General features: G+C 38.9%; 1 protein-coding gene across 3 annotated transcripts in view; it reads left to right on the top strand.

Annotated features, from left to right (window-relative positions):
- CCNI (cyclin I) overlaps nucleotides 1-12,746 on the top strand; it is a 33,791-nt gene continuing 21,045 nt past the window's right edge. Inside the window, exons 1-2 of one of the 3 annotated variants that reach the window (XM_047091916.1) lie at nucleotides 1-544; nucleotides 9,839-9,995. In XM_047091916.1, coding sequence (XP_046947872.1) covers nucleotides 9,882-9,995 — 114 coding nt within the window. In that variant the 5' untranslated portion in view covers nucleotides 1-544; nucleotides 9,839-9,881. The remainder of the gene's footprint in view (nucleotides 545-9,838; nucleotides 9,996-12,746) is intronic. The other 2 variants (XM_047091915.1, XM_047091917.1) reach the window with 2 other exon arrangements.

The raw sequence follows: 12,746 nt of genomic DNA, 5'->3' as shown, positions 1-12,746 counted from the left end.
CTCCCCTCCCTCCCCAGCCTTCCCCGCGAGCGGACGCGGCAGCGCCTCTGTCTCGCTTTTTCTTATTTTCCCCCCCTTCCCCTTTTTTTTTCCTTTTTCTCCCCTTCCCCCCTTTTCACCATTTCCCCTCGGAGGCGCTTCCCCCGGGCAGGGGCAGAGCCGGTCTCACCCCCCGCCTCTCCCCGGCCCCCGCCGCCCTATGGCGAGAGGGAACCCCCTCCCCACCCGGGCACTAGCGGCGGCGGTTGGAGGAGTGGGACCGGCGGTGGCCGCGGCAGCCTCAGGTCCGGGGAAGTCATGGAACTAATTCGCTGACCCACCGGCCACAGCCGTGCGTCCCGCTCGATCGCCAGCGCCCGCGCTCCCCCGGCCCGGTTCCCCCTCTTCTCCCTCCTCAGTCGGTCCGGTCCTCGTCCCGCGCGCCCCGCCGACGCGCGCTGAGGAAAATGGGGTGGTAACGGGCCCCCGGATGACCCCGCGTCATCACTGTGAGGCCTACAGCTCCGCCGGGGAGGAGGAGGAGGAGGAGGAAGAGGAGGAGAAGGTGAGGGGGCGGGGGGGGGGGGGACTGGCGTCTCCGCGCCCCGCGCTCGCGCCCCCCCCCATTGCCCCTCCACCCCGTGCCACCTGAAGGGAAGCTCCGGGAGCCGCGCTCCGCGGCTGAGGCCCGGCCCCCGCCTCCCCCTCCAAAGGAAACCTTCGCGACCACCCCCCACTTCGCCCTCTCCACGCCAGAACGGTTCAGCACCTGCCCAGTTTGTAAACGGCTCTGCTGTGTTCCCTTTTCGGGCTAGTTTTTTGTCAGCGAGTAACTTTTTTGTAGCAGCAGCAAATTGTCTACTTTGGTGCACTGGGCACCTCGAGCCTGTGTAACACACAAAGAAGGAGACACACCCCCACCCTTAGACTTCCAACGCTACTGCGGGAGCCAAAGGAAGATAATTGACATTGCAAAGCGGAATGAATGCCAAACGATCCGTTGAACGGCCAGTACTGCGGGCACTCGCGGGAGGGGAATGTTACCCCGGGTGTGAGTGGGTGGGGGAAATTGGAAAGGAGGTGAGATAGAAAGGCGGGGTTGAAGTACCCGAAATTTTGAAAAGAGGACAGAACGGCCCCCTCTTGAGCTCGAGGTTCCATTGCAGGTCATTTGGGCAAGGGTTGAGAGTTGGGTAGCAAAATAGTGGAAGGTGTTCCTGGGGAGGTAGAATGGAGTCACTGAAGGCCTCTGAATGTCAAGCTCAAGTCTTCAGCTTTTTTATTCTCTCAGTGGAGAGCGCCTCCGTTTGAGGAGCAGGGTATGATGTTAATAAATAACACTTGTTGAACCTTTTTATCTGATGGCATTGTTCAAAGCAGTTTGCAACTCACTGAAGCCTCAAAAGGACTCGTGGTGAGGCAGGTAGTTCGGGAGCCTTAGTTTATCCAAGAGGAAAACTGAGGGTCCACAGGATGAAGTAATTTACCCTGTAGGTGACAGCTAGAGCCGGGTGGCCAGAATTCAGACCCGAACAGCCTATGTTGTAGAGTCTTTAATTTACCGAAAAATGCATTTGTTGAAAACATTAACGATAGGATTATCTGCGTCTGCTTTTTCCACGTGATTTGTGGTAGATGAGATAGAAGGTAGTGGACAAATAGATGAAGAATGAACAGGGTTTAGATTTGCAGATTTGGAACCAGAAGGATGGGAGATTCTGAACTTCTGGACTGGGATAAATTTCTTACTGATGTAGAGCAGACTAGTTAGAATCAGCGTGTGTGGGGAAGGCACGGTAGCGATGATTTGCAGCGACCGATAACTGGGTTTAAGCGACAGTGTGACTCCTAGTAGGTTAGAATGGAGCTCTACGATGTTTTTTGGTGAAGATTGGAAGCTGAGAGCGTGTACACGTTTTATTCCGATTGTAAAATACTTTAAAAACGAAAGGTACCTTTCTGTACGTTTCTTCATCTTTAAAAATGGGTGTAATAATAATACCAACTTTGTTAGGTTGTATAAGGATTAAATGAGTTCATATGGTGTAATACTTTGAACAATACCTGGCTAAGTCGTAAGCACTGATGGCTTTTACTTATTCAGAATTTAAGCATAAGCTATTTGTTAGGCATAGTGCTAAACTCTGGAGTGTTTGCTATCAAAGAACTCAGGGTTAGTAGGAGAGACAGGTCTGTCACAGAGCAGATAAATTCAAAAGTAGGATTATGTCCAAGTACAGATGTGAGAAGGCAGGGTACTATTTACAGACCTGTGCAAATGACAGCTCCGTAGAAAGGGAAGTGCCAGCTAGAGAAGGACATTTCAGGTTGAAAGACCAGTGTGTGGAAAGGCATGGAGCTAGGGAAGCAAACAGCAGGCTGTTTTGGAATTACAAGTACCTGCAGTTCATTATTAGGTTAGGAACATAAAGTCAAGATGGTCACATTAAAATCCCTCTTTTTAGAATAGGAACTTAGTTCCAGAAGTCAGCATCAGTACAGAATTATTTTAATGGAGTTGGTGTTATGGTGATAATAAATGTAAGAATTCTGTATTAATAAAGTTTCTGTTGTTTATCCAGCTCTGTGCAGCACGTTTTCTTAGAAGAGCAGGAGGTTCTGTATGTAGATTTGTAATATAGTTTATACTGTACAGTAGGCATTTTATAAACTATTCACTCATACATTAAGTTATTTGATAAACATGGAGAAAGAAGCAGCAGTGGTAATTGAAAGAATGGCAGGAGAAATGTGAAACTACTGTAAAGTTATAAGTGTATGGAATATGCCAACCAAAACAGTCTTTTTGTTTCTTAGTTCTAGCTGTTCTAAGTTCTTAGTTCTTAGTTCTTGCTTAGACTTCTAGCTGTCTGAGCATTCAAAGTTTTGGATGTAACTAATGGCATAAAATAATAAGATATATATAACCATAAAGTTCTAGTATTTCAAACAGTAAAATTATATTTTAAGTGTTTGTATTTTATTCTTTTTTTTAAAAAATTTTTTTAATGTTTATTTTTGAGAAGGAGAGAGCGTAAGTGAGGGGCAGGGAGAGAGGGAGACACAGAATCCGAAGCAGGCTCCATCCAGGCTCTGAGCTGTCAGCACCGACAGGACATGGGGCTTGAACCCATGAGCAATGAGATCATGACCTGAGCCGAAGTTGGACGCTCAACGACCTAAGCCATCCAGGCGCCCCTGTATTTTATTCTTCAGCAGGTTTCATTATTCATCTAACTTAATCTATTTTACACATCAGAAAACAAACTTGTGCATTATCAGAGAAACAAAACTCAGGTTAATGTTTTCTTCACTGTACCATTATTTGTCTTACTAGAATCTTAAAAAAGGAATCTAAAAGGTGTCCTGGTAATATAAATACTTCCATAACTTGTCTTCTGTTGGGGGGGGGGAGGGGGGAGGGAGGTTTTCCAACATTCTTAACTTGAGAGTAATTTCAAAAAGAAACCCTATTCCTAGATTCATCTATCATTAATATATCACCCCACTTGTTTTATCATTTATCCTCTCTTTCTTTGTCGCATATATATGTTGCATGCATTATGGCCCTTTTCTCCTAAGTATTTTACTGTGTATTTCCCCAAAAATAGGAATATTCTCTTATAGAATTGCAGTAAAGTTATCATTAGTAAGTTTAACATTGATAACATTTTTAAAAAATCTTTTTAAAATGTTTACTTTTTGAGAGGAGAGAGCATGAGGAGCAGAGAGACAGAATCCAAATAGGGTCCAGGCTCTGAGCTGTCAGCACAGAGCCTGGCATGGGGCTAAACTCCCAACCGTGAGATCATGACCTGAGCTCAACCCGACTGAGCCACCCAGGTGACCTAACATTGATAACATCTACTTTAATTTGTCTGTTCCCATTATGTCAGTTGACCCACTAATGACTTTTAGCAGTTTATCTTCCCAGTACAGGATTGAGTCTACGGTCAGATATTGAACTTCCATTTTTCTGTAGCCTCTGACCTGGAATATTTCTGCAAGTGTCCTCCATGCTTTTTTCTTTCACTTGGATTATTTATGTCTTATTTTTGAAAGATAAAGGAAGTTTTAACTCTTTATTTTTTGTTACATTCCCCTAGTGTGGGCAAAGAATGGTTCCTTTATTTACTCATTTTCATATGGTGTATTACATAAATTGATTTCCTGAATGTTAAAGCAACTTTGCATTCCTGGGCTAAATCCCACTTGATTACCGTGTATAGTCTTTTTTTTGCTAGTATTTTGTTAAGGAATTCCACATCTGCATTTAGAAGAGATGTTCATGGGGCACCTGGATGGCTCAGTCGCTTAGACGTCTGACTTCGACTCAGGTCATGATCTCATGGTTCATGGGTTCGAGCCCTGCGTTGGGCTCTGTGCTGATAGCTCAGAGCCTGGAGCCTGCTTCGAATTCTGTGTCTCCCTCTCTCTGTGCCCCTCCCCTGCTTGCTCTCTGTCTCTCTCTCTCAAAAATAAATAAAAATTAAAAATTAAAAAAAGAATAGATGTTCATCAATAGTTTTCTAGTGCTGTTGTCTTTGCTTCACTGGCCTCATAAAGTAAGTTGAGAAATGCTCTTTACTTTTTGGAGGAGTTTGTGAAGAATTTTTAAAATTTTTCTGCAGATGTTTGGTAGAATTCACTAGTGAAGCCACTTGGGCATAGGCTTTTCTTTGACAATTGTTTGTTTACTGAATCAGTTTCTTGTATGGCTGTTCAGCTTTTTCTGTTTCTTTTGAAGTCCGTTTTGATAATCTGTGGTTCTAGGTGCTTGTCCATTTCATGCAAATTGTCCAATTTATTTGCAAACAATTCATAAAATTTCTTTATAATACCTTTTATTTCTACAGCATAGGTGGTAATGTCTTCTCTTTATTCCTGATTTTAGTACTTTAACCTTTCTGTTTTTTCTTGGTTGGTGTAGCTAAAGGTTTGCCAATTTTGTTGATCTTTTCAAAGAACCAACTTTTGGTTTCATTGATTTTTCTCAATTTCTCTATTCCTTCATTAATTTCTGCTCATATTTTTTCTGATTTGCTTTTGGTATAGTTTGCTCCACTTGCACCCTGTAAGTTTTGGCATATTAGGTTTTCTTTTTCATTCATCTTGAAGTATTTTCTAATTTCCCTCATGATTTCTTCTTTGGCCCAGATTTCTTTGTTTTTTTAAGTTTTTTTTTTTTTCCAACGTTTATTTATTTTTGGGACAGAGAGAGACAGAGCATGAATGGGGGAGGGGCAGAGAGAGAGGGAGACACAGAATCGGAAGCAGGCTCCAGGCTCTGAGCCATCAGCCCAGAGCCTGACGCGGGGCTCGAACTCACGGACCGCGAGATCGTGACCTGGCTGAAGTCGGACACTTAACCGACTGCGCCACCCAGGCGCCCCCAGATTTCTTTGTTTTAAAAACAATTGTTAAATTGTTTTTAAACAATTGGAAAATAGTTTCTCAAAAATACCCAAAAAACAGAAACTACCCTATGACCCAGCAATTGCACTGCCAGGTATTTATCCAAAGGACACAAAAATGCTGATTTGAAGGGGCACATGCACCCCAATGTTTATAGCAGTACTATCAACAAAGTATGGAAAGAGCCCAATTGTTTGAAATTGTTAAATTTCAAATCTAAATATTTGAAAGTCTTACTTAGAATCTTAACTGTAGAAGATTGAAGAACAGGAATCTCTTGAATCTGATGTTACTCTTCTTTACATGATTTGATGCTGTGCGTGCATCTCTGTCCCCTATTCATCCGATTTAAAGGTAATTTTCAAAGCAAACATTTTGAGGGAAGAGTAATCACAGGGGCAGCTAGCCATTGGAGAATGTTGAGAAAGTTGGGGGATCCTGGTGAGCCACCCTGTTGGGTATAGCTAATGGAATGAAACAGGTAACTTTCGACAAGAGTTAATTATGTACTAAAATGGTAAAGAAGAAGCCTTAGAACCAATGAAGTTTAATCTCCAACTAATATAGGTGTTTTTCCTAAATATCTCTTAACAGATGGTCATCTAGCTTATACTCCATTTCCAAGGTTAATATTTATATCTGCTTCAGATGAAATTATAGTGACTTTGTTCATCTAATTTTAGAGAATCTGGGAAAACTACCAAGGCAACAAAATTGGAATCTCAGAACACCTCAGCATAATGTAACAATAGTTAGAATCTAATAAGGTGACTCTCCTTCAAGGTGATTTTTTTAAAAATAAAGAGTATATTTATGGTCCTGAACAAGGTCCCGTCTACCTTCAAAAAAAGGGCACCAAAACTGCACGCACAATGGAGTGGGGCAGGTGAAGAGAATTTGCCTGAGTGTACCTTAGTAAGTCTTAAGAGTTTTAGTTGACCATAAATTCTATCTGAATTGATAGTGTGATGCAGACTCCAAAAAAATAGCTAATGATCTTAGACTGTATCAATACTGAAACTGGTGCTAATTTAGAAGAACAAAAATCATGTCATGTGAGGAAACCTTGAACAGTTTTACAGCTATGAAAAAGATGAGTTGGTGGGCATGGTAGCCGCTTTCAAACATTTGAAAGATTGGCTTGTGAAAGATTAAATTTGGGTTTGTTTGTTTTGCTTCTTGGTTGTTTTTGTTTTTTGCCCCAAGGATTGAAACCAGCCTTTGATTGAGTCCCAGTTTTATCAGGGTTCTATGAGTGATAAAAAGATAATATTGGTAGGTATCATTTCATTATCCTATTGTTTATTATTTCATAGGAGGTATAGTGGGAAGGGATAGAACCTGGTACTGGCACAAAAACAGACACATGGATCAATGGAACAGAATACAGAACCCAGAAATGGAACCACAAATGTGTGGCCAACTAATCTTTGACAGCGCAGGAAAGAATATCCAATGGAAAAAAAAGACAGCAAGTGTTGTTGGGAAAACTGGACAGTAACATGCAGAAGAATGACCACTTTCTTACACTGTACACGAAGTAAAGTCAAAATGTATGAAAGGCCTAAATGTAAGACAAGAAACCATCAAAATTCTAGAGGAGGACACAGGTAATAACCTCTTTGACTTCGCTGTGACAACTTCTTACTAGACAGGTCTCAGAGGCAAGGAAAACAAAAGCAAAAATGAACCATTGGGACCTCATCAAGATAAAAAGCTGCACAGTGAAAAAAACAACAAAACTAAGAGGCAGCCTACAGAATGGGAGATGATATTTGCAAATGACTATTGGATAAAGGGTTAGTATCCAAAACCTAGGAATAATTTACCAAACTCAACACCCAAAAAACAAATAATCTAGTGAAGAAATGGGCAGAAGACATGAACAGACACTTTTTCAAAGAAGACATCCAGATGACTAACGGACACATGAAAAGATGCTCAACCTCACTCGTCATCAGGGAAATACAAATCAAAACCACAATGAGATACCACCTCACACATTTCAAAATGGCTAAAATGAACAACTCTGGAAATAACATGTTGACAAGGATGCAGAGAAAGGGGAACACTTTTGCACTGTTGGTGGGAATGCATACTGGTGCAGACACTCTGGAAAATAGTTTCTCAAAAATACCCAAAAAACAGAAACTACCCTATGACCCAGCAATTGCACTGCCAGGTATTTATCCAAAGGATACAAAAATGCTGATTTGAAGGGGCACATGCACCCCAATGTTTATAGCAGTACTATCAACAAAGTATGGAAAGAGCCCAAATGTCCATCAACTGATGAATGGATAAAGAAGATGTGGTATACATCTTCTTTATATATATATATATATATATATATATATATATATGTATGTATGTATATATATACAACAATATTACTCGGCAGTTAAAAAAAAATGGAATCTTGCCATTTTCAACAGTGTGGATGGAACTGGAGTGTATTATGCTAAGCAAAATAAGAGAAAAACAAATAAGATTTCACTCCTATGTGGAATTTAAGAAATGAAACATGAAAATAGGGGAAGGGAAGGAAAAGTAAGAAAAACAGGCAAACCACAAGAGACTCCTAATTACAGAGAATAAACTGAGGGTTGCTGGAGGGGAGTTGATTGGGGGGATGGGCTAAATGGGTGATGGACATTAACGAGGGCACTTTTAGGGATGAGCACTGGGTGTTATATGTAAGTGATGAGTCACTTAATTTTCTTAAAACCATTACTATGCTGTAAACTAACTTGGATTTAAATTAGAGAAAAGAAAGAGTACCTGGAGTTGAGGATAAGGGTGGCATGGAAATTGAATAAGTTTATTTTAAAAATTTTTTAATTTTATTTAAAACAAATCTTCATGTCAATTCTAGGCATTTAAATTTTTTTTTAATCCCATAAATTTGAAGCGCATACATAATATACACAGTTGAAAAATGAAATAGTTATATGAGGTTTATAATGAAGAACCTCAGTCTCCTGCTTCTGGACATTCTCACCCTTTTCTCACTTTCTTGAGGTGAATCTCTGAGCACTTATCTGTTTCTCTTGTTATTTAAGATATTTTCAAATAACTTGCCCTACTGTTTTTTGATAGTTCAGTTTTAGGTATTAATAGTTTTCCTACTGTGACATGTAAAGGGGTGGCTCTCGTTTTACCTTGTAATACCTCTCATCTTCTCAGTGCAGTTTTATCCGTTTGATAAAGTCCCTATTTAGTATATTCATTATTATTGTTATGTAAATGTCGATATTATTACGTTTGCCTTCTTTCATAATCTTTTTTTCTGATGTTAATTACCCTTTCATTTCCTTAGCTTTTATCAAATCTAGTTGAGTCTTGCCACATTTTAGCTTCTCAATCCAATTTTCTTTTTATTTTGAGAGAGACAAAAGGACAGAGTGTGAGTGGGGGAAGGGCAGAGAGAGAGAATCCCAAGTAGGCTCTGTGCTGTCAGCACTTGGGGTGGGGTTGGGGGGGTGGGGTTGTGCTTGATCTCACAAACCTTGAGATAGTGACCTGAGCTGAAATCAAGTCAGATACTTAACCAGCTGAGCCCACGTAGGCACCCCTCAATCCAATTTTCTAAGCATGGTTGTACATCTCAGTCTCTAGTTTCTTTTTCTTTTCTTTCTTTATTTTATTCTATTATTTTTTTTTTTAAAAACTTAAAGACCTTTCTCCTGGACTTTCAGTTGCACTGCACTGATCTGGACTGTTGCTCTTTAGACTTGCTCATTTTAGGGTGCCCGTCACTTTATTGCTGAGTTTTCTAGATGATCACTCTCTAGTAGAACTTTATGCAGTGATACAGATGTTCCTTTTCTGCACTATCTGATGCAGTATCCACAAACTACATGTGGCTATTGAGCATTTGAAATGGGGCAGTAGTGACTGAGGAATTATATTTTAACTTCATTTAATTCTAATATAAATAGTTCTGTGTTTAGTTAGCGGACACTGTATTGGAAGCACAAAGACGATTTCATACTGATTATATGGGAATGAGTGGGATATAATGCTATGGATTTCATTTTTTTTAATGAAAGAAAAGGTTAGTAACCTTTATCTGATTAGATTTTTAAGAGGAATATTTGGGATAACTACTAAGAATTACTAGTATGAAAATCCAATGACTTAAAATTTGTTGGCACAATTTGAGATGTAATAATATATTTTCTTCAGAGTCTATAGGTTCTATGAATTATATGTCCATGTTTTTATTGTCTTTACTACTGGGTTTCATATTAAAAGTGAATATGTTTAGGTAACATAATTATTGTAACGTTTTAATGTATTTTAAAGACCTATGAAATCCTATACTGCCTTGTAACATTCTTATTTTGTTTTATGAATTGCTTAATAAGAACAACAGATTTGTACAATGCTACATGTACTCTATAATTAAAGAAAAAGCATTGTTTTCTATTTGATTTTATAGGTAGCTACATCAAGCTGGGAGACAGGCAGATCCAAAGGATATCATGAAGTTTCCAGGGCCTTTGGAAAACCAGAGATTGTCTTTCCTGTTGGAAAAGGCAATCTCTAGGGAAGCCCAGATGTGGAAGGTGAATGTGCCGAAAATGCCTACCAATCAGGTAATGATTTTTCTCTTCACTCTAGATAGATGACTTAGAAATAAGTGTACTACTCTCATATAGTGGTGTCTTGACACTGCATGGGAGAAATACATACTATTAAAGGATATGCTCTATTTTTTATTTAAGAAACTTCTTGTTTCATTCTGAAACAAGAATGAACTTTTTGTTAGCTTGTGTTATCTGAGTTACAGCTTTAAGAAGATACATTTGTTCTCTTTCACTATAGCCCAGTGCTAACACCAATAAGCCTTCTTTATTTCTAGTTATATAGTTAGCTATGGAAGCTGAAATTATCTTTAGTACACAAAAATTGTTCTTTCTTTCTTGAATATTTATAAGGGGTTCGAGTAAGCTACTAAGATAATGCCAATGTTGGATGCTTCTAGAGAGATAGGCTTCTTACCACTCAATTACTATTAGCCATATGCCTTTTCTTTTAGAAATGTTTATGCTTCTAACATACAATCCTATTAATGTTTTTTTTTTAACAAATAATTATTCAGTTTATGCACTTCCAAAGCTTATTGTATAAGCTCTTTTTTATCCCTAGTATCTTGCATTGTGCTTGGGATGAAGAACAGTGGCCAAGAAATTTTTGATCTGTGTAGGTAAATGAATAGCAAATATCTGAGTTCCTCCTTTGTTGATTTAGGTTAACCTTTGTAGGTTTTTGAAATCTAAATGCATCTTCTAATTCTAACCTATTTCTGTCATTCTTTGTCACAAGCTGATGAAAAATGTTTTGCATTTATTGTTACTTATTTGTCATTTAGCAGATTGAAATTAGTTAACTGGAGTGTGTTACCATATTTAATCCTTTGAAATAGGTAATAGTCCCTTTGCTCAAGACTTTATAAATTATTTTTAACGTTTATTTATTTTTGAGACAGAGAGAGACAGAGCATGAATGGGGGAGGGTCAGAGAGAGAGGGAGACACAGAATCCAAAGGAGGCTCCAGGCTGTGAGCTGTCAGCACAGAGCCTGATGCAGGGCTCGAACTTACAGACTATGAGATTCATGACCTGAGCCGAAATCGGACGCTTAACCAACTGAGCCACCCAGGCGCCCCAGGACTCAAGACTTTAATAAGTAGTAGAGTTATAATTTGAACCTGAGGTAGTTCTCTTCCCATTATACTTTGTTTTCAGTTTTTACTTTTATGTACTTGTGTGATTTTTAATTTTTTTTGTTACTATTTTTTTAAAGTTTATTTATTTTGAGAGAGAGCAAAAGAGTGCAAGCTGGGAAGGGGAAGAGAGAGGGAGAGACAGAATCCCAAGCAGGCTCTGCGCCATCAGCACAGAGTCTGATGTGGGGCTCAATCCCATGAAACATGAGATTATGACCTGAGCTGAGATCAAGAGTCGGACTCTTAACCAACTGAGCCACCTAGGCACCCCATCTTGTGTGATTTTTTTAGATTACTTGGGAATTCAGTCATTCAGTAAATGTTCATTAAGTAACTGTTACATTCTGAGCACTTCTAAGCATTGAAGATACATCAGTGAGAAAACTGAAATTCCTGTCCTTATGTTCTGACATTCTGGTATGCCTCAAAGCTTAAATACACCTGGCTTTAGAACCATTTCTTTCTTCCTTCTTCTGCTGTCTCCTTGAGTCAGCATGTAACCAACAGTAATATTCTTTTACAACATAGTCTTTAAAGGTGATACTCTACCAAGATTATAGTATATTGCTGTGTTATCACTTAACCTGGCCTATTTCTATAGGTGACTTAGTAAATACTACTGAGGTAATACCAGAGAATAGAACAGTATTAAACTTCTAAGAGGGAATACTTAAGGATTTGCTTTTAGTAACATCAAGTAGAAGCCAAAGTTAGTTCTCAAATGTGGATGGGCTTGTTCTGATGGAGATAGGGAATAAGGTAGGGATAAGAGGAAAGAGCTGTAAGGGCTGGAGCCACTTTCCATAGTAACCCCCAAAGACACTTCTGTATTCTAGTTCTAATTTTTTTATTTTCTTCTATCACTCTTCACGGACTGGCTTTTTTACTTCTCTTTCCACGATTACTTCTAATCATGTTTTCCCTTCTTGATTTCTTGGAGAAAAGAAACAGTCTTGTTGTTAAGCCATATACATACTTTGTCCAACTTTTCTAATGTTTTTTTAAGTGCTGGTAAAAATGGAAAAATAAAATATTTTAATTTTCTGCTTTGCGTCTTTCCTTCAGTTTCCTTATGTTTCTTTCTCTACCTAAACTCTACCTCTGGATCACTCTCTTACAGTTCTCTTTTAATCTGAAGCTTGTATCCCCAAGTTTAGAACAGAGTGGTCACACGAGAATGTTATACACCTATCACTCCCTGTGTGTGTGCTTCTACAGCACTTTTTACTTCCCTTATAGCACACAATATTATTTCCTAATGATGTGATTATGAGTTCCTTTGGGCTAGGGTTGTGTTATTTTATTTACTGGCATATAATAGACATATAATATAGTAGTAAACATTTACTGGCATATAACATAGTAGTAAACATCTTTTAAATGAACATTATTATTTCTTTGTAATTATTTCAGGTTAGAGAAGTTCTTTTACATAATAGTACGTTCAATTACACGATAATTTTGTTATATGAATTTGGGGGAAAAATTGAAGACTGGTCAAAGTGACATGCACTTTCAGATATTCTTTATTTTGCTAAAGTGCTTTTGATATGCAAAGACAAAACTATGCTTGAAGCTGTTACTATAAAGATGGTTTTCATTAGAAGTTTGAAACTCT

This window comes from Lynx rufus, unplaced genomic scaffold (genome assembly GCF_022079265.1).
Source record: "Lynx rufus isolate CCGP_SWC_20201006 ecotype Redwood Valley unplaced genomic scaffold, mLynRuf1.p SCAF_3, whole genome shotgun sequence".
NCBI classification, from domain to species: domain Eukaryota; kingdom Metazoa; phylum Chordata; class Mammalia; order Carnivora; family Felidae; genus Lynx; species Lynx rufus.
Note: the sequence above shows the minus strand (reverse complement) of the source record. Positions and strands in the feature narration are given on the sequence as shown.